General features: G+C 36.7%; 1 protein-coding gene across 3 annotated transcripts in view; it reads right to left on the bottom strand.

Moving 5' to 3' along the window:
• Positions 1 to 22,611, bottom strand: part of TFG (trafficking from ER to golgi regulator) — a 32,837-nt gene extending 10,226 nt beyond the window's left edge. For 2 of the 3 annotated variants that reach the window (XM_042955506.1, XM_042955508.1), the window contains exons 1-5: positions 22,396 to 22,610; positions 17,207 to 17,433; positions 13,942 to 14,025; positions 7,736 to 7,882; positions 3,644 to 3,811 (exon numbers count right to left, since the gene is read on the bottom strand). In XM_042955506.1, the coding sequence (XP_042811440.1) occupies positions 3,644 to 3,811; positions 7,736 to 7,882; positions 13,942 to 14,025; positions 17,207 to 17,390 (583 nt within the window). In that variant the 5' untranslated portion in view covers positions 17,391 to 17,433; positions 22,396 to 22,610. Of the gene's footprint in view, positions 1 to 3,643; positions 3,812 to 7,735; positions 7,883 to 13,941; positions 14,026 to 17,206; positions 17,434 to 22,395 lie in introns of all 3 variants that reach the window. The other variant, XM_042955507.1, reaches the window with a different exon arrangement.

The following is a 22,611-nucleotide window of genomic DNA, read 5'->3' as shown; positions in this document are numbered from 1 at the left end:
AGCCCTCTCTGCCATACCAATACCCTCCACCTCATGCTACCTAATTTATTTTGTGGATCAACCAAATGTATCACATAATTCTTCAACGGGTCCCCATTGCCCATAAATCAAGTTCAACCCTCTAGTTTGGTATTCCAGGGTCCAAACATTGTTTCTCACAATTCCTCCTCTCACGTGCCCACTTCAGCTAAAACTAACCTTTTCCCGAGCCCACAATATATCTAATATTTTTTTCTGCCTCCATTTCATTTATCACTGTTGCTCCAGTCCCAATTTCATGTATCTACATATAATGGTCTTTAAACCCCGGTTACTACTCTATACTTCCAGTAAGACCTCTTCACTCATAAATACTTTTATCCACTTTTAAACTTCTACGGAGTATACTTTTATGATGACCCTTACCAACTTCTACTTTGCATTTCTGAACAGGTCCCATATTCCTCTTAGACTACAAGCTCTTTTCGCCCGAGTCTTTTTTTTTTTTTTTTTTTTAATTTTTTTTAACGTTTATTTATTTTTGAGACAGAGAGAGACAGAGCATGAGCAGGGGAGGGTCAGAGAGAGAGGGAAACACAGAATCTGAAACGGGCTCCAGGCTCTGAGCTGTCAGCACAGAGCCCGACGCGGGGCTCGAACTCACGGACCGTGAGATCATGACCTGAGCTGAAGTTGGCCGCTTAACCGACTGAGCCACCCAGGCGCCCCAGGCCAGAGTCCTTTCTGATTCTTTTTGTCTGCCTCACAAAGACTACCTCTCAAATTTTTGGAGCCACTCAAATTCTTCTAAAATAATGAACAAAGAAGTAAATGGACAAAATTCACTAGAGTTCCAGTACTGTGACAGTCAAAAAAGACACTGTGAAGACAACTGTAGATATATTTATTCCTTTAAGTTCTTTCTGTTCAGCAATATACAAGAGTCGTTAAAAGCACAGGTTTTGGAGCCAGACTGCCTAGGTTCAAATGCCAGTGCTGCCACTTAGTAAGCTTTATAACTTTGGGCATGTCACCTCATCTCTTTCTGTGCCTCAGTTTCCTCATCTGTATGAAAGAAATACTAATTTCTACTTCACTTAGGTTACTACAAGGATTAGGAGTTAACAGGAGCTTATAGCAAATATTTGTAAAAATGATTATATGGCGGGGCGCCTGGGTGGCTCAGTCAGTTGAGCGTCTGACTCTGGCTCAGGTCATGATCTCACAGTTCGTGAGTTCGAGCCCCACATCAGGCTCTGTGCTGACAGCTCAGAGCCTGGAGCCTGCTTCAGGTTCTGTGTCTCCCTCTCTCTCTGGCCCTCCCCCGCTCATGCTCTGTCTCTGTCTCTCAAAAATGAATAAACATTAAAAAAAAAAATTAAAAAAAAAATGATTATATGGCAAGAGCTTATGAAAGTGATAACCATTTAGAAAGTTCCACACAGGGACTTGCTATTACAATCTGTCTAATTTCCCTGAGGGCAAACCTCTATCCTGTGCACTGATATATCCCAGAACTTAGCTCTGTAGTTGGCAATTGGTAGTCCAGGTATTGATGAGAACCTAAACTAGGTTTAGGATAACAAAGTGGCAATACAGGAGAAACTAATGATTACCAGAGTAAAATGGACAATCTGCTCATTTTATTGATATTTACATACATGTAAATACATACACATACACTCTCTCCTACAAAAAACACTCTATTATCTAAAAAAAAAGTGTATTATTTTGACTCCTCTTTTCTCTCTTGTATGTAACCTATTAGTTAATGCTACCCATCTTATCTCTATAATATTTTATCCCTCCTTCCATGTTCACATTCACTATTGCAGTCAAGCTTTTCACAATAGCAGACCCAAATAACTACAACGTACCCCCCCTGGTATTTTCTATGTGCACAGCTTTTCTTACTTTAACACACAAAGGTATCAGAAAAATGGCCTTCAAATAATGTGAATCATATTAATCATGTTATTCTAGGGTGTGGCATATACTCTAATCAAAATGTTAAGCCTGACTTCCTATTTACTCCTCCATTTGCCATTTCTTCAAGTCGTAAATAGTAAGAAACCATAACAGTAACTCAAATTTCAGTTGCTTTAAAAAGTGATTTTCAGATATATCTCTTGTGCAATGTCTTCTTTTGCCAAGAACATGCATCATATACAAGTATTTGTCTCTCCAGAATTTCACACAATTCTCTTTAGTGAATAATCCCATAAAAGTCTCAAAGAAAAAAAAATACACTGAATGCTACATTTCCAGTTACTGATAATGGCAATGAAAATGGTCAGGTGAACACTCCCAGAGTTAAAAACTAAAAACCTGTAAAATAGCAGAAAGCAACTATCTGAAATCACTAGGAGTCAATCAAATGTCAGCAGAAACCAGAAAAGTTTACCCCCCAGTGAATTACAGTGGATGAGAATGACAGGCCCTGACCTCTGCAGCCTCAACAGCAGAAAGCCATAGTATGAACTTGATGGCTGGCCAACTACCTGGAAATTTGAGGGAAAATATCCCTGCAGTAAAAAAGCCACTGAAGAAGTGAGACCTAAAAAGTCAGTATAAGCTCTGCCCCCAAATCTCAGCTAGCCATGGAGTTACGAGGAAGAGACAGAAGAGGGCTCAGAAGAAAAAAAAGCAGCACCAAGAGTTGAAAGGACTGAACAGAGATATTAGCTGCTATATTTCATGGGAAAAAAGAATGAGTAGTTTGAATACATACAAGTTTACTCCTTGCCAGAGTAGCAGTAACAAAAAAAAAATCTCAAGTCACTACAATGTATTAATCATAATGTACAGTTTTCAATAAAAAAATCAACAGATATGCAAAGAAACAGGAAAATGTGGCCCATACTCAGGGAAAAAAGACAGGCTAAAGAAACTGGACTCCAAATAGGACCAGATGTTGAATGAAGCAGACAAACATTAAGCAGCTATTATAAATATTTTCAAAGAATTAAAAATGCATCAATAAGTTAAAGGGAAATACAGTCTTAATGAAATGCAAAGGTAAGGAATCCCAAAAGAAAAAAATAAACTATAAAAAGAATCAAATGAAAATTCTAAGGCTGTATGTGTAATTGGAATCTGAAGAGGGAAGACAGCAGAAAAAATATTGAAGAAATGACAGTCAAAAAATAAAGAAATCACAGTATAGGTGCTTTTTTAAAAAAGGTTAAAACCATCCATTATGAGCTCTTTCTACACAAGGCAAGTAAACCAAAAATCTATATTTAAATTTCAATTTCTCTAATTAAACATCCAAAGAGAGAAGATGGCATCAAATATAATTTAAATCCTACAACAAAACTGAAATAAGATTATAAAATGGTTCAGATTTTTTAAAAAAATATAAACTTTCTGAATTCCACTTTTGATAAAATTCACCTAAACCAAACAATGATTATTCTTTCAAGGGTAGGATTCTACTGACTGGGAAAGTGCATAAGAAAGCTTTCCTGAGTGCTGGAAATCATCTATGTCTTGAACTTCAAAATTGATGTTTTCTGTAGATGTAGACAAAAGTAAAAATTTATTCAACTGAACCTTTAAGTCAACCTTTATGCACATCACTGTATCTGTTATCCTTCTATTACAGAAGGAAAGAAAGAGAAGAAGGGAGGGAATGAAGGATGTGAGGGAGGAACTAACTTACCTGAAACCTGATCATCTGTTAAGCCAAACGCTGACATGACATTTTTATTGATTTCATCTTGGTTTTTTAAAGGATCAAAAGCTGACATACTCGCTGCCATAACCTGAGTAGATTGTTTTCCAGAAGAATCAGAAGCAGCAGGCTTTTCATCCCTACCATCCACAGTATCTGTGAGAGGAATAAACAAAAACTTGTTTCAATTTTATCTATATTCAGTAAGGCTTAAAAAATACAGAAGAATACATATAGTCTGAAATGTTAAGAGTAAGTATCTCTGAATATAGGACCATAGATAATTTTACTTTCCTTTTTATACCTTTATTTTAAAATCAGAAGAAAGGATCAAAAATTTAAAAAAAACAGCTTTTTCCAAAAAATCTTATCTACCTCTTTCCCTAAGAATTACTAGATGAGAAAAAAAATTATGAGCTCCTTAATAGAGAAAAATATTTTGCCCCCTTTTTTTGGAGCCCCATGACCCATATATACATATGTATATATACACACACGTATACATATGTGTGTGTGTGTGTGTGTGTGTGTATATATATATATATATATACGTACATATATATATATATATGTACATATATATATATATGTATATATATATATATATATATATATATATATATGTACATATATATATGTATCTCCCATCGGATACATACTGGGTACTAATGCATCATTCTGTGAAAGGATAAAGCAGCTTCATTGAAGTTATGATATCAACTTTTATGTTTTATTTCTACTTGTCTATTTGTTCATTATTAATTGCATGGAAATCTCAAGCCAACCAATATATTAAACACATCCTTTTAATTTGCTATGTCTCCCTTAAAATACTTCATAGCAAAACATCATTTTGATTTGCTCAAAGTAACAGGTGGAAATGTATGGGAGGAGAGATGGCATGGTACTGATGAGTTGGTGACTGTTGAGGTTGGAGGTGGTTCATGAGATTCATTAAAGTATTTCTACTTTTGTCTGTTTTTCCATACTTTAATAGAAAAATAAAATTTTAAACATGAGCATAGTAAGTTTAAGTATCTTCTAAGTATTCTAAGGTATTCAATAGGCATTGGTACCACTACCGCGTGAAAGAAAAGGGGTTCAAGAACAACCCACATCTTATAAATAGGTACCTGAGCTGCTGACAGCTCAGAGCCTGGAGCCTGCTTCAGATTCTGTGTCTCCCTCTCTGCCCTCCCCAACTCGCTCGCGCTCGCTCTCTCTCTCAAAAATAAACATTAAAAATTTTTTTTAAAAAACTAAGGAAACAAAAAGAATATTGCTAACCATTTATTCAATTATCAATTTTTTTTGTCACCAAACAAGTAACTGAGTATCAGTTATTAGACCATTTCTGTGATTAAGACTCCTTTAAAATAAGTCTACAGTTATCCACCTTCCTCACCCATTTTCCTCCTCTAATTCCAAGGCTACACCCCAAGAGGACCTCAGACCAAGCTTATAAATTATCCATTCTCACACTACTACAGAGTCCACTACCTGTTCAACTTTCCACTTCCTGCAAACTAAGTCCATTAGGAAACACAATACTGTATGTCCACTAGCCTACTAGTTGCTTTGCCAGGTGCTACAGCTAAGGCAACAGGTCAATCCAGTATCCAGGGTAGCCTACACATCACGTTCCTCACAGAGGAAAGAAGTGTCCAAGAACCACTGTGGAGGTAGACCACTGAAGAACATAGATAGCCACATGTTTCTGGGTGAGGGTAAGCCACACTGTTCTAAAGACTACTGACAGCTGACTGGCAGCACTGTTTGTGGACTAGACTTTCAGTTTCTGATGTAGGGGTTTTTTTGGCTTATTTATGCTACTTCCTTGAAAAGACTATTAAGTCAGGATATGTTCTGAGAGCTTAGAAGGCAAGTAAGTGGTCAAGAGGTAAGTGATCTTATTATTAAGTACAGGAGAGGAAACAATAAATTACAAAAATAAATTTTTACGATAAAATAATTATAATAAACAATTACAATAAGATAAAATTTTAAACATGAGCATGGTAAGTTTAAGTATCTTCTAAGTATACCAACGTATTCAACAGGCACTGGTACCACTACAACCATCCGTAAAAAATAAAGCACAGGATGTATTATTAAACTCATTAGATAACTCAGATAGGACACCATGACAAGATGGGAGGCCACACAAAGGAACAATATGTGATACAATTTCTAAGATTCAGAGAACCAGTTTCAACATCTTTTCCATGAACACAGGTATGAAGTTAATAATAAACATATGAATATATGAAAATAAAGAATAAAGAGTAGTAAATTTAGTGGCAAGAAACATGTGAGAACTGAAAGGTTGTTTCACCAAATCTAAAAGCTTATAATTCTATTCTATCCCCTAGAGGAGAACATAGGCTACTATAGGTAATTTCTTCACAGTACTGGCTATACTTGTTGAATTTTGATCTAAGTTTCATAATATTCTACAGATGCTTAAATCCCCTAAAATTATATGCAAATGTTTTTGTGTCAGCATCTATGAATTCTTCTGAGAAAATCGTCAAAAGTTTTCTTCAGATTCTTGACCTAAAAATGGAGCTCATGTTTGGGGAGATAGGGTTCAGAAAAGACCATTTGCATTGACTTGAAATATAGTAAGATTCACCACATAAAGGCCAGGAAGATCTTACTATATTTCAGCACATCTCCCATATGTTCTGAAATACAGAGAGAGAACTAGAAATTATACTAATCACCAGATATTTATTGAGAATCTACCACTAATACAATTCCATACAGCGAAAGAGAGGAAGAGAAATTATACAAAAAGACAGCTTTATTTACACTATAACTACTGAATTAAAAGAAAGCAAAACTCCAAAATCTAAATGGAACAGAAAAATACAATCTCTTAGAATCTAATGGCTGCAAAGGATTATACAATGCCACTTTCACACAAAAACATCTTTTATTAAGGCCCTTATACACAGTCATCCAGACTCTATAACAAATTACTCTATCATAATATAGACGGTTTTAAGCATGTAATTTGTATGCAAACACAAAAATCATAAAAAAACAAAACAAAACGTAAGTTTGCTTTTTAAGTTCAACATCTAAGAATATTAAAAGCTGAGGAAAGCAGTTTTTTAAAATCTACTTTCAAGCCATAATACATAAATTTCAGTCTACATTTTTAAATATATTTGGCCCCAAAATGTATGTCAGTTCCAAATCTGTCAATAAATACTACTTCATCTTAATATAAACAGTACATGTCATCTGTAAAATGGAAAAAATAAGTTTTTCTTTGCATGTTTACTAAAAATTGTGTTTAAGATAAACTTTACACCTCTTGAATGTAGTAATCTTATTTTTTATTTGAAACTACTTCATATACCACGTAAAACTCATGAAATGACTGCAATTCCTCAGGTGCGTTGTTACAATGAAAAGGGTTCAAAAGAGTCAAAGGGATCTGAAAACTGACCTATTCATACACCCAGGGGTTTAAGACTAGTTGCAAAGAATCAACCAGAGAGTACTTTAAAAATGGGATTCCCAGGTCCTACTCTCTAGTAGGTCTACAACGAGATCCAGGAATTGGTAAAATACCTCTCCTGGTAATCCTAAAGAACAGCAGGTTTGAATACTAGCAGAGAGGCAGGAATAAGAAAGGGTAACAATGAAGGTGCCAACTTAAAACACAAAAAAAAACAAAAAAAAAAAACAAAAAAAAGGTATGAGCACATAGTATAACACTAAGCGAAAAAAGTTCAAAAACAAATACCACATGATTTCACTCATGTGGAATTTAAGAAACAAACGAGCAAAGGGAAAAAAGAGAGAGAGAGACAAAAACAAGAAACAGACTCTTAACTATAGAGGACAAACCGATGGTTACCAGAGGAGAGTTGGGTGGGGGGAGGATGGATAAAATAGGTGATGGGAATTAAGGATGTCATGATGAGCACCTGGTGACATATGGAATCACTGAATCACTATATTCTACACCTGAAACTAATATAATGCTGTATACTGAAATTAAAATAATAAATTTTATAAATATATAAGAATAATAAAGCAGAATAAAATGGATTCACAGTCTACCATTTTCAGGAATATTGGTGGAAGGTCCTGGTTCTCCAGGTGGTTCCAAGCTATCCAACAAACGATTCACTTTATTTCGCAGTTCTATCAGCTCTCGACGGAGATACTTCACTTGACTTGATTCTAGGGGTCTTGGTTGGCCATTAACTGGAATAAAAGCATTAATTTGCTCAAAATTAGGCAACATTCTTTAAAAATCAACACAACGATAGCAATAAGGAAAGATAAATGGATTTTTTGAAAAAGTGAAAATCAAACAAGACACCTAATGATGACATTTAAATGAAAACTCTTTTTAAGGAAAGGATTCTTTATTACTAAAAATTTGCTTTTTGGAAAAAAAAATATTCATCAGTCTTTGTGGATGCCACATCTATGGCCTATGATCATATTAGCTTAAAAAAAGTTTTATTAGGAAAAAAATATAGTAAACTAAAACTTTAATATATTTTTAAGAGAAATGATGTACCTTCAAAAGCTCATTTTTACCACACACTGTTCTTTTTTAAGTCATTTATTTTTGAGACAGAGAAAGAGTGCATGAGCAAGTGCCAGCGTGGGAGGAGCAGAGAGGAAGGGAGAGAGAGAATCCCAAGTAGGCTCTGCACTGTCAGCACAGGGCCTGACTCGGGGCTTGAACTCAAAAACCGTGAGATCATGACTTGAGCTGAAATCAAGAATCAGATGCTTAACCGACTAAGCCATGCAGGCCCCCACCCCACACTATTTTATATTCTTAAAGTAATACAATCAATACATTATTCTAAATATATATGTTAAAAGGTGCAACATGACTGACAGTTCTATTATCCCTCTTGCCTACTTTTTGATCTAAAAAAAGAAAAAATAGCCACCTAAAATAACTGACCTAAAAAGTAACCTATTAAAAAAAATGCAGAATTCATGAATCCAAATCACCACTGTCCTTCAAAGTGGTTACTTCCAAAAGCAGTATAAAAGCCGCAAAAAGACAAAGATTATTTAATAATCATTGGGTCTTTTTTTAAATGAAGGCAATGTTACCTCATGTAACCATTCTGTCCAAATGACTTCCAACTGACTTAAAAGTAAAGAAAAAATATGAGAAATCCTTCATCCAGCAACAAAGATTGCCACCACTAAAGGTTACTTTAAAAACAAAAACAAAAAAAAAAAAGAAAAGTAACAACAAGGTTCTGAATGCACACTTCAAGACAGGAGTTCAAAAATTAAATTAAAATGCTTTATGCACTGCCAGTACACATATATACAAATTACTAAGGTAACAAATTAAAAAAGGAAATCCATTTAAATAAAGGTGCAGGGATTCTTTGTTAACTGAAATGCAAATATCACACCAGCAATAAAAGTTTTTTGAAGACAACTCACCAATATTTTACATACTGTCCATATATCTACAAGGAAGTTCAATATAATCTCCTACCTACATGAATTAATTACTGACTTTTTAGGGTATTACTAGGTTTTCTTTGATACCTAAAAAGGAGAAAAGCAGCTCCTGACAACCAGGAACTGGCCTAGTCCTGTAAGACAGACCTTAGTGCTGCCAGAAGCTGGCCTGGCACTCACAAGTAAGCTGTGGTGTTCTCTTGCTGAACATGAACAATCTCAAAGAACATCAACCATTAGAAAAGATCACTCTGTGACTGTGATAGATGGAAGATGAAAACAGCACCACTGCATAATCATGTGAGAACTCAGACAAAACAAGAACAATAACCAAACCACAAAAATGACCAACATCCCTAGCTAAAATGAGTGATGGCTGCTGTTCCACTAATTGAAGCTTTAGCCACAATTCCTCCCACCTTCTGCATAAAATTTAGTTACATACCCAATCACAGGACCATCTCCACCTCCTAACGGCATCCAATCTATAGCAAGTCCCACTTCCTTGAACCTTATCCAAAATCCTCTACCATACACCTAAGCCCTATGAAAAATCCTTTCCAATACTTTTACTGAGACACTCCATTGTTCTTCCACAGTATTCACTCTTCCTCACTGCAATGTATTTGTAGTATGCCCCTTTTCATTCCTACCATTGTTTGTGCCTTTTTTCTTAATTAATCTTACAGAAGTTTGCAAATTTGTTATCTCGTCAGAATTGTTGATCCTATCAATTCCCTGACTTCTAGTCCACTTCTGCTCTTTATTAATTTTTCCTTGTAAGTTATTTGGGCTTACTTTGTCCTTCTTGTATAGAAGGCTACCAAATATCCCCTCAAGTTTTACTTTAGCATACTCTAAAAACTTTGTTATATAGAAGTCATAGCTAATTATTTCTAATTCCCATTATAATTTTTTCTTTTTTATGTTAAAGCATATTTTTATCCTCAAAAACCAAAAGATAACACAGACTGACGCCCATAGTGTATGTTATCTTTTTTGTCCAGTGGTTTCTAAATGAAGCCAGAGAATGTGACCTCCAGGGTATCTCTTCTCTAGAACTTACTGAAATTTGTTGGAAAAACCACTATGTGGTTAATTTTTATATAAATATCCGTATATGCTCAAAACAATCATACCCCTTCTTAATTGCTAGATGCATAAGACCAAGCCTGTATTTGATCTGTTCAAATTTTCTATATCCCTACTAATTCTGAGCCTGCATGATTTACCAGTTTCCCAGAGAAGAGTAATACAAGCTCTCCCATGATTGTGAATTTATTTTTCCTTAGGGAAAATCTATGGCTATGACGTATAAGTGTTCAGAATTATTATATACTCCCAGTGAATTATGCTTTTTATCACTATGAAGTGACTAATACTAGGGAATTTTTTAGTCCATTCTGTTAGTATTCCTAACTAGGTTTGAGTTTGTCTAGTATAATATTAGCCCTTTACTTTCAAACTTTGCATCATAATATTTCAGTATGTCTCTTATAATAAGCATGTAATTAGATCTGGTTTAACTCCAATAAGAGTCTTTTAACATGTACATTTAGTCCATTTGTGTGCACTGTAGTTAGTATTTTATACTATATATTTATCAAGCTTTCTCTCTGCTTCTTTTCCTCATCGTCTAGTGAACCAAGTAGGTACTCTGTTTCCTTCTTTACCTTTAGTTGGTTAAGCGTCCAACTTTAGCTCAGGTCATGATCTCAGTTCGTGAGGTTGAGCCCTGGGTTGGGCTCTATGCTGACAGCTCAGAGCCTGGAGCCTGCTTCAGATTCTGTGTCTCCCCCTCTCTCTGTCTCTTCCCTGCTCGCACTCTGTCTCTCTCAAAAAAATGAATAAATGTTAAAAAAAATTAATATTTTAATTCCTGGACACCTGGGTGGCTCAGCTGGTTAAGCATCCGACCTTGGCTCAGGTTATGATCCCACGGTTCTTGGGTTCAAGGCTTGTGTCCAGCTCTGCACTGACCACATGGAGCCTGCTTCAGATTTTCTCACCCTCTCTCTCTCTGCCTGTCCCTGACTCACACTTTCTCTCTCAAAATAAAGAAATAAACTTTAAAAAAATGTAATTCCTATCATCCTTTCCTGTCTTACATATAATTAATGATCAGGACTTTTGTCCCATCTTTTTATATTTCTAAAACTATTGTTGTTGTTGTTTTTTATTATCAGTGCTCATTTAAATTTACATGTTGACAAGTTTATTTGCTCACAATTTCTTGCAGGTTTCACCATTCTTCTGGACTCAATTTCCTTTTTGCTAAAGAACTCTTTTATTCTTTTAACAGGGTCCATGAGTGGTAAATCCTCAGTCTTTTTATTTTTGATGTTTTTTTCTCCCTTTATTCCTTAAGTGTAGCACACTATAGAAAGCTACTTTTCCAGATTTTTTTTCTGAACAGTTGGAAGATGCTATTCTACTGTCTCTGGCTTCCATTATTACTATGAAGAAGTCTACCAAAAGTCTAATTGCTTGCTATATGATCAGTCTTATTCTTTCAGGCTACTTTAAGATTATCTTTTTGCCTTACATATTTTCCAGTTTTGTGACAATATGTCCAGGAGAGTTTTGTTTTTACTTACACTGCTCAGGACTACTTTTCCTCCTGAATCCGAATTTATATCTTTTATATAATTCTGAAAATTTCTTTAGCCACTACCTCCTCAAATATTTCCACTCCCCCATTATATCTCCTTCTTTAAAGTCTTAATGGAAATAGGCTGGACTTTCTTATTCTTAAATTCTATCTTATATTCTTCATCTCTGTTTTGGTGCTTTATTCCGTAATTTCTTTAGACTACCTTCTAGTTCAATAATTCTCTCTTCCACTGTGACTAATCTATTTTACCTCTCCTCTTTGTATTTAATTTGAATGATTATACTTTTCATTTCCAAAAGTTATCTTGATTTGTTTTTAAAATCTGTTTATCCTTTTTTCATAGTGCCTTGTTCTTACATTCTTATTTCTTTTACATCTAATAATTTTTAATATTATTTTATAGATGACCACTTCTATTAACTGCAAGTTCTTGGAAGTCTAACTGCACTATTAGTTGTGGCCATTGTTTCTGGCCTACATGGATTGTTTCACATGTCTTACAGTTCAAAACTCTAAGTTCATCAACAGGATTTTGTCTAGAAGCAGCCCATGACCTGGATTGAGAACTTACTCTAAGAGATTTCTGCCTTTACTTCTTACCATTTTTTATAGTAGTATCTGTGCTTGTGAGTTCCCCATCTTTGAAGACAGTTTAAATTTAAATCCAACCCACCTAGCAACCATGGTTAGAAATCCTCAAGGGAGCCTTTACAAACCCAACAGCTTCAGGTTATGAGAGTTTCCTGTATCAATTCCTTGATTTTTCCTGTACCAACAGAGAGGTATTTTTCTTTTACAATATTCTTTTTTAGGGGTGCCTGGATGGCTCAGTCAGTTAAGCATTCAACTCTTGATTCCAGCTCACGTCATGATCACAGGGTTCATGAGTTCAAACCCCATGTCAGGCTCTGTGCTGATAGTGCAGAGCCTGCTTGGGATTCTCTCTCTCCCTCTCTCTCCCTCCCCCTCCCCCCACCACGTGTGCATGCATGCTCTCTCAAAATAAGTAAAACTTAAAAAAAAAAATTCTTTTTTAGAACACCCCACTGAGGGTCTAGGACCCAAGGCCTCTACTATGTAGACACCAAATGACTAGTCTTTAGACTATGCAGAATAAAACCTTGACCATTAACACCAAAAGCACACCAAGTCTCACCCTTTGGTACTACTGGTCCCAGTTTTTAATTTCATCTGTCTTTTGGTCTCTGGACATTTCTCTTACTCTCCTGGGCAACTTCAAGTATATATTTCAAAAAACACATTTATCATAGTTAATCTAAAACGTCCTCAGTGTCTCTGGAAGGAAGATTTTCAGTTTATTGAACCTTCTTGATAGCTGGCTGCTAGTGGTTAAGTATTTTAGATTCAATACTGTGCAGTGATACCTTTTATTTAAAAATTTCTTAAACAGCTTTTGTTATTAGCATTTTAAAATCTAATTAACATTCACCCTTCCTACATGGAGATGAAATAGATACAAATTAAACCAACTGGCCCACATCAGGTTTCATGAACCAAAAGGTTCAGTGTCACGTAACTTATTAAAAAATGCTAAACAAAACATCTAGAAAAAAGGCCCAGATTTTATTTTTCACATAAGCATGCTACCACTTAAACTCTGTAATCATTTCTATCTTATCTTTTAAGAGTTCTACCTCACAAATCTGTTACTGTCTACAAGAATACAAAATCTAAAAGATTAAAATTAGTCTTGTATTTGCTTATTTTTTTTTTAATCAAAACTACTTCTAATTTAATCTTTACTCCTTAAAAAATAATGTCTACAGTCTTAGGCCTATATGTTAAGCTCTGAGAATAAGTAAAAACATGTTACATTTATGGAAAATAATTCTATATTCTCAGAGTACTAAGAACTTAATATAATGAATAAATTTAATAAATTTAAAACTTAATAAAGGTAGTTTCAATACTGCAATTACTTTCAATCCTGGAAATACTTCTATAAGTGGCACCCATTACTATGTAGGATACTGAGCAGATGGAGATTTTAAATGTGACTACTTTCTATTAATCTTCGGGAAAGAAAAAAAGAATATAGGCAGGCCTAATAATTCAAAACTTCAGATACAGCTGAAAAAGTTATCGCTTAATTCTGAGTCTTTAAAAGGAGAAAAGCTAAAAAAGTCTTCAACAAAAACACAATGGATAAAATAGTAAATTTATTAGAAGATTTACCACTTACCAAATAACGTCAGTTTCAGTATTCTACTACACTGAATTGCAAAAGAAAGGTCAGAACTATCAAAAATTGTTATAAGATCTCCATCTGGAATTAAAAAAAAAAACAGAAGTGAGTTTCAGATTTGTATCAGTAATAAACTAGGATATACATTAAGTTAAAATTGAAAATGTAGATAACAGAGCATAATTAGAATGTCCCATAAAAACCTTAAACATTAAAGGATCTAGGAAAGATGCATCTGTTCAAAAGAATATCAATTTTGCTTATTACTTTTATAGCGAGGCTATTTATCATATCCTCATTAAGAAGAGCCAAAACATAGCTAAGATTAACATATGACGATCCTTTACAAGTCACCAGGGCATTCATGGTAGCAATATAACAAATTATTGGTTTAGACTGAAATCTTTCCATTCCAAAAAATTTAAATATATTTATCAAATGTTAAAGAAATAAAGATTCTCAGTGTTCAAAATGTAATTCTAAGTACAGTAAAACACCACTGACACAAATGTAGAGGAAGCTATTATAGCAGTAACTAAAAGGGTCACTGACCATTTTGATACTAAGATGAAAACTATCAACTCTCCTTAGAAAAAATATTCATATACACAAGATTCTATAATCTCCGAGATCTCAAAGTTAAAGAATATTATAATCGGCATATCAGCTGCTTGTTTCAAAAGCTTTCAAAGGGCTCAGGGAAAATGTTCTCTGGAGAGAAAAAGAACAGAAAAGCACCCAGAGGCAAGGAGTTGGGTCAGGAGCCTCTACTGGCTATCTTCACAGACACAGCTGGGTTGGGGAAGGGGAGTAAGGATGGTAGTTCTGTCCTGGGGAGGCTGCTCCAAGGATGCTCTGCTACACCAAAAACACTGACTAGACAGATTTAGTTTGAACAAAGCTGGCAACAAAAGCCATACCTGAAGATTTTGTCACTATTCTTAGATCTTTATAAGATCTAAGATCTTATAACCAGACCCACTTCTTATAACATATCTAATGTTCAGACTTCAGAGATTTTACTCATAAATATATTTTTAATAAAGTATATATATATAAACAGAAAACCTTCTGTAACTGCCTTTTTTATTTTCTGAATTTCACAACAGAAATATATGATGGCAAGAACTTTACCTAAGCCAGTCCTCCACCCTAATTAATACCTAACAGTCTATACAATTACCACAAGTAGCACAAATCTGTACAATTCAAAACACTTAGAAACTGTGAAAAACAAATCCAATGTGGTAACTAGATGTAGAGGACAAAATTTCAACACTGAAGATACCCTTAAGTTAGGGGTCCATAAAGTGAGACCAATGGTCAAAAATCCCTGTTTATAGGACTATGAACCAAGAGTGGCTTTTACATTTTTTTTATAAAGGTTTTTAAAAAAAAGGTAGATGAAATAGAGACTTAATATGACCCACAGTGCTAAAATATTACCTGATCTTTTAGAGAAAAGTTTACCAATCCTTGCCCTAAACAAAAATAAGGGATTTAAGAGAAAGCCAGGTAAATAGTGAGGTCAGTTTAAAATATACAAGTTTGAGGCAAGAGCATAGCATCTCAGATGAAATGAAAGCTGTTAAAAATTTGAGTTCTAAAGTGAAGAAAAAGAACAAATTGACCAAATTAAGGCACACACTTGGAAGTCAAAAAGGTGAAAGTCAACATATTAGAAGTAGATGAGATTGTATTAGGAAAGAGAATGAGAAGCAATTGCTCTCTTTTACCATCCAGGTGACTCTCAAAATTAGTTTTGGGTACCATTAGATCATACTTTGTAAAAAAAAAAAAAAAAAAAATTACACCTGTAGCTAAATGGCCAGCTAGCTCATTGATCATCAGTGATTTCTATTTTTATATTTCCTTTCCATAGTATACGTTGTTGGAAAGTGGGCCAACCAGGGACATACTCCAAGCTACTGACAGTTCAGCAGAGCCATGTGATGGGGTCTGGCCAGCTTGATGTGAACAGAAATGATAAACACTACCTCAAGGCCCAGGGAGTACAATCCCTCATGTAATCCTCTATACTCTGTCTTCATCTATCTGCCTGCTGGATGTTAATGCTCAAGGTGAGCTTGCAAGCCATGTGTTGAACATAACACAGCTTCTGTCAACCTGGGCCTTTGAATGATCTCTTGAGTGTTAAACCACTGAAATTTTAAGATTTCTATTATTAACAGCAGGCATTACTTTAAGCCAGCACACCAAGAGACAGGGAAACGGCTGTTAGTGATAAGAAAACTGGGACAGTAGTGTCAGAGATGTTAAGGGATAAGAGTTATTTTTAAAAGGATGGTATGGGGGTAGCAATGCCAAGTATAAAGATCAAGGTGAAACAGACTGGAAATAAATTCAGCAGAAAGAAACTGGTAACCACCTAAAGTACAATTTCAGTAGAGATGTTTACAAAGAAGAAGGTTTAAAGAAGATGAAATAAAGACAGTCTATGATTTTAATTCCACTGTGTGTCTGATGCAACATCTGTCATATAAAACCCATTGCCATAAAAACAGTTTTGTGGTCAAATGAGTCTAGGGACACTGAATACTATAAACAGACAATGTGTATCAGCAATATTACGATTATTATTCCTGCAGTAAAGAAACACATTTCTGTTTCAACCAGCTTTCTCACACTTAGTTGACCATGAAAACATTTTTCATCCAATACCTACTGATACCTCTTTCACTTTGGGAAATATGAGTGAAAGTTGGTTTTAAAAGCAAAAAGGAAGCCAAAATTGCATGAGCAGAAAAGAAAAAAAATGCTTGTAAAAATATTTGTGAAAGTGGGGCACCTGGGTGGCTAGGTGGGTTAAGCTGTCCTCTCTTGATTTCAGCTCAGGTCACGATCTCATGATTTGTGAGACTGAGCCCTGTGTTGGGCTCTGTGCCGATAGCATGGAGCCTGCTTGGGATATTCTCTCTCTCACCTCTCTCTTTCTCTCTTTGTCCTTCCCCCACTCGCAGAGGTGCACACGCACACACTCTCTCTCTAAATAAATAAACTTTAAAAATATATATTCTGTGAAAGTGATCTATTACTAAAAACCCCATTTTTAATAATAAATCACTTAGCTATTTTTAACTTACAAAAGAATTATAATCAGCTACATACATATCCCATTAAATAAAGTGGGTACTCAATTATGACAGAAGGGAAATTTATAATGAGCTATTCAATAAAAAATAGGCAAAAGAACACATACAATACTTAGACTTTTAATGGCTAACTTTAGAAACAATCTTACCTTCATCTTTATACTTTATTGTAACTTCGTCATTACTCAGAAGTTTTCCTCTGAAAACTCGCTGCATCATTAGCACTAATTCATCATAAGTAATATCTTCATTATGAATGGGAATTCGTCGAATATCCTCCCCAAGTTGAGCTTTGATGATCAGCTTCCCACTTAGGTCCAACTGTCCATTCATGGTGGACTCCAGGATGTTGCGTATATACAACTCTAGGGAAAGACTGATAAAATGGTTTTGGTGATTAAACAGCTCTAAAAACATTTCTTAAAAGTTGAAAAGCAGGGCGCCTGGGTGGCTCAGTCAGTTAAGCATCCGACTCTTGATTTCGGCTCAGGTCATGATCTCACAGTTCGTGAGATCCCGGCCAGTGTAGGGCTCTGCGATGACAGTGCGGAGCCTGCTTGGGATTCTCTCTCCCTCTCTCTCTGCCCCTCCCCTGCTCATGCTCTCTCTCTCTCTGTGTCTCTCTCAATATAAATAAACTTTAAAGAAAAAAAAGTTGAAAAGCAAAACTACTATTGGAATCTAAGAAATTCTGGTCTTCAAAAGAGATCTACTGTTCCAATGTTACCCCATTCATCATGTTAAAATGGAGATAACTTCAGTATGTGCATAAGAAAACAAGTTTCATTATTTTCGGCAATTATTATTTTGCCCATATACCTAACCACCTATCTGCCATTACCATTTAGATTTCTAATTTAACATGTCCGAAAACAAACTCCTGATCCTCTCCCCAAAATCTGCTTTTCCTGTAGTCTTCTCCAACTCAGTTAGTGACAATTTCTTTCTTCTAGGTGTTCAAGATTTAAAAGAAAAAGAAAAAATAAGTCCAAATAGCCAATAATCTAGTTGCTACTACCTTTAAAATATCTCTATATTCCAATCACTTCAGTAACTTTACCTCTACCAGCTTGATCTAAAGCTCTTGCCTGCATTACTGCACAAGACTCCTCTTGCCTGCATTACTGCATAAGACTCCTAACCAGTCTGCCTTTTTACCTTTGTCCACTTTTAATCTATTCTCAAATTTAGAATTATCCTGTTGAATAAAATCTAATGTCACTCTGCTTAAAATCTTCCAATGGATTCGCATCTCAGTTTCAATAAAAGCCAGAACTACAAGGTCATGATCTGGCCTCTGGCCCCTAGCCAAGTATTTAACCTCATTTCCTACTTCTCTCCCTGGTTACACTGCTGCACCCACACTTTAAGTTCTCCTTCTCAATTCAAGGCTTTGCACTTGCTGTTCCCTTTGTCATGAGCCCTTTTCAAAACTCACATGATTCAGATCTCAGATCAAATCTTCATTTCTCAGAGGTTTGCCCTGACCATCTAAGCTAAAATGGATCTTCTTTCACTTTCTTACCCTGCTTCAATTTTCTTCAAAGCACTTATCACTCCCAGACATTAAGAATTAATTTTGTATTGTCTTTTCCACTAGAAAGTAAAGAAGTAAATGGTTTTGTTCATTGTATTCCTGAGCCCAGAACAATACTGGTCTAGCACATGGTAGTCATTCAATTTTGTTAAATGAAGAATACTGGCTTTCACTCTATATTAGCCTGTAACTAAATGCTAACTCTAAAGAGAAAATCATGTGTGAACACTAGAGTCTGAAATGTTTCTCTCTAAAATAAGACCTCACTAGTATTTTCTCTAATTTTCCTATCTATTTTGGGAACTTGAGAAAAGACAAATGAATGACATCCTCTGGAGCTTTCTAGTAAGAATGTCCACTATTGTCTCTTAATAATCTATACCTCACCCCTCCCCAAACCTGAGTGGCTGTGTATGTTTAAATTGCATTTTTTAAATTTTTTAAAAAGTTTTTTAATGTTTTTATTTATTTTTGAGACAGAGTGCGCACGTGTGCGAGCAGGGGAGGGGCAAAGAGAGGGAGACACAGAATCCGAAGCAGGCTCCAGGCTCCGGCCCACAAACTGCGAGAGCCCAACTTGGGCTTGAACCCACAAACCGCGAGATCATGACCTGAGCCGAAGTCGGCTGCTTAACCAATTGAGCCACCCCGGCGCCCCATTTAAATTGCATATTTTAAGAAAGAAATAAGATAATGTTAGAGAACTAGCCACTAAATACTAATTTGCTACAAAATTTTCCCTTCCTGGGTTTTACTTTCATCTTAATTTTAGGTATTATTTCAGAGTGATTATCCTGTAACGACACTAATTCTAAACTCAAAATATACTATGAGGTCTCTAGTAATTTACATGGTTACTATAGAGTTCTAGAAAATACAGTTACAATTAAATAATGTGTTAATAGCTCTTCTTCTCAAGGTCTATCTCTTGTTTTCAAGACCAAAATGTTCTTAAATACATCCACAACTACTGAGCATTTCCCTAGCTTCAACTCCCCACCTCCTCCTGCCCACCCCCCCCAAATGATCTTATTTAAAGTGCCCTACAATCTCCTACTGGCCACACTGTAGTTTCAACCTCATGTTTTACTACTGGCAGCTGGTTTTTCCTCTTAATTTGTTAACATCATACCAACTTTTCATGCTTCTCTACAATCATTCTACAGTTTTCATACCTCTCTACAATTATTTTTCTTGGTATGAAAGCACCCCACCTACCCTCCAACACATCACCCCTTCAAATACCTGGAGAAAGTTTTCAGGAATCCTAAGTCATTTCATGAATATTACATATAAATGCCCTAATATTCTTTCATATAAATGTCCTATGTCCTTCCAACTATTCCTTAAATGAGTGTCTCTAGAACTCCTTGCCATATTCTGAACATTTTAATAATTTCTTTCTTTTTAAATTTAGAAATACTCTTTTTCCATGATGCAGTGACCCACAAATCACAGATGGCTTGGAAATAAACTTCGCAGTTAATGCAACAGATTTTTTAATTATGCCACTTAATGAGGACCCAAAGTCAGCCCTTGAAGGCCTGTATCCTCAGATTATCCCTTTTTCAGCAGGATGTAAATTCAAACTCCCTTTAACCTAACATTAAATACCCTCCACAATTTGCCCTTCCCCTTGTTTCTTTACACTCTTTTTTTCTTTTTTGTACTTGTACTGTATTTTACAGCTATATTAATATTTTTAAATGGGGCATTAAATACTGAATCTAACACTTTAAGTCAGTTCAGAACAGAGGGGATTGTGTTCCTAAATCTGGATGCTAAGCTTGTCTTAATTTAAAATCAGAATAGTTTTCTTTACCTGACAATTCTCACAATGAACTTCTCATGAACACTATGATTAACTGAAACCTCCATACAACCTCTTACCTGTTAGCCAAAGCACTTTCTATAGTCAGGAAACATTTACTTAATACCTACTATGTGCCAAGCTCTGAAGTATAATTACTTCAACAAAATGGTAAAGATTCCACCTTGCTCACCTTACAGTCTGAAAGTAATAAAGAACTTCAGTAAATCAAGGTATGTTACTTCCTCCTACCCAGAGGATGCGTAAACCAGCAAGAACATAGTTAAGGACCAGGGTTTAGCTTCAGCAACACGTTATTATCTACTCTTACCAGCACCTAGAATAGTGCCGGACATATAGTAGGTATTTAAAGACTTGTTTTTGTTCTCTGAACAAAAGATGAATAGGAAATAATAAATTTCTGATAAGGGATCGGGAGAAGAAAGCTGAACTGTTAGGGTCGGTTCCTAAGTCGGACCTTCACACTGTACCTCCTTTGAAGTGATTTCCCGCAACAGACATACTCCTAATTAAGAGAAATTTCCAACATCGAATTAACTAATAGTATGTTTTTTTTATGGGGGGGGGGAGGATTATGCAGTATTCATTTCCAATGGATCTGAAAACTTTAGTCTCTTTTCCTTTTATCTGCCATGTTTGCCTGCAAATTCACTTATTCCTTGGTGTTTCCCATGCACTGTAAACTCCCTGTGGCCAGGAACCAAAGCTTCTTTCCTAAGGCCGTCCCCAGTTTGTGCAGCCATCTCCTCAAGCCACGTACACAACTATCACAAAACTAAGGACACTACAAAATTCTCCCTTTCAGGGGAAATCCCATCCCCAACATTTTCTTATGGAACAGAATTCAGGTCCTCTTTGTCTCTAACTCCAGTCACTAGGCAGAGCCTAGTAATGAATGAACTACCAACTGCCAGGACTGCTAGTGAGATCCTTACAGTATTTTCTTCTCCCATCTTGTCCATACCCCACTCCCTCTGAGGTCCAGAAAGGACACAGACACTAATTTACCAAGTCCTCCAACAGGAACACTGTTTTCAGCACTGAAGAATAAAGTGACATGCCCAAAGACACATAAAAAGCCTGCCTCGAACCAGAATCCAGGTTCAGTGGCCAAACCTCCAGCTCCTCTAATCCTCTGAGTTGAGCCCGCTCAAGTTCAGAGGGGCCTGCTTAGGCACCTCCACAGGGTAGCAATTTTCCTTAAGAAATTCTAAGCAAAAGCAACCCTTGATTACTACAAAGAATCCAAGGAGCCACAAATCCTGCCTGACCAGTAAGATGGTAAAGATTCCCACTACCAGCCCCGTGACCTTAGGCAAGTACCTCTCCAAACCTCACAAAATAGGAATAATAATATCTAAATTTAAAGGATCTCTAAATTTAAAGGATCCTTGTGATGATTAAATGATATTATGCATCTAAAATACTTACTACAGGGCACAGTAAAGTAAACTTAAAAGTTCGCTATCATCATCACTATAAAACCGGGTTGGGCCTCCAGACGGCGCTCGATTAAACCCTGACACAGCTAAGGAACAAGGTTCCTCTTAAGTGACCCCAATAAACTTACTCCCATAGGCTCTATTCTTCACCCATCCAAGCCCCTCTGGGGGTTAGCTGCTCGACCACCCCAGGCCTCACAAGCCCCCTCCTCTCCTCTCCCTCGGGCAGTCCGACCCGTTGGAGCCAGGAGGAATCGAAGCAAGAGCACTTGCCGGCCCAAACAACCCCCAGAGACCCCCGAGGCCTGCCCCCCTGCCACGGTGGCCTGCGGGACTCCCATCCCCCCCCTCCGGGCCCTCCCCTCCCCAGCGCGAGGGCCCTCCTGGGCCCCAGCCCCTTCCCACAGCCCCCCTCCGGCCCCACCCGCCGGGTACCCGCTGGTTCGAGCGAGGCCCTCCCAGCGCTTCCTCGTCTCCCCGCCCGCCTTGTCGATTGAGCGGCCGCGCCCCCGTCCCCAGCGGCCATACCGGCTTGCCGAGGCCGCCGCGGCTGCCTCTCCGCGGGTCTCCGATGACCGGACCCGTGCGAGGCCGCCGGCGCGTTCTGGGGCGTCGTGAGGAGGCTGCGGTCACGGCCCACTCCGGTGCCCTCCGCCGGCGCCGCCGCACCTCGCTCGCAGGCTCGCGCCGGCCGCGGCCAATCGCACAGACCCACCAAGCCTAGCGAGATCTCAGGCCCAGTAC

This window comes from Panthera leo, chromosome C2 (assembly GCF_018350215.1).
Source record: "Panthera leo isolate Ple1 chromosome C2, P.leo_Ple1_pat1.1, whole genome shotgun sequence".
In the NCBI taxonomy this organism is placed as follows: domain Eukaryota; kingdom Metazoa; phylum Chordata; class Mammalia; order Carnivora; family Felidae; genus Panthera; species Panthera leo.
This window is presented reverse-complemented; position numbering and strand designations above follow the sequence as displayed.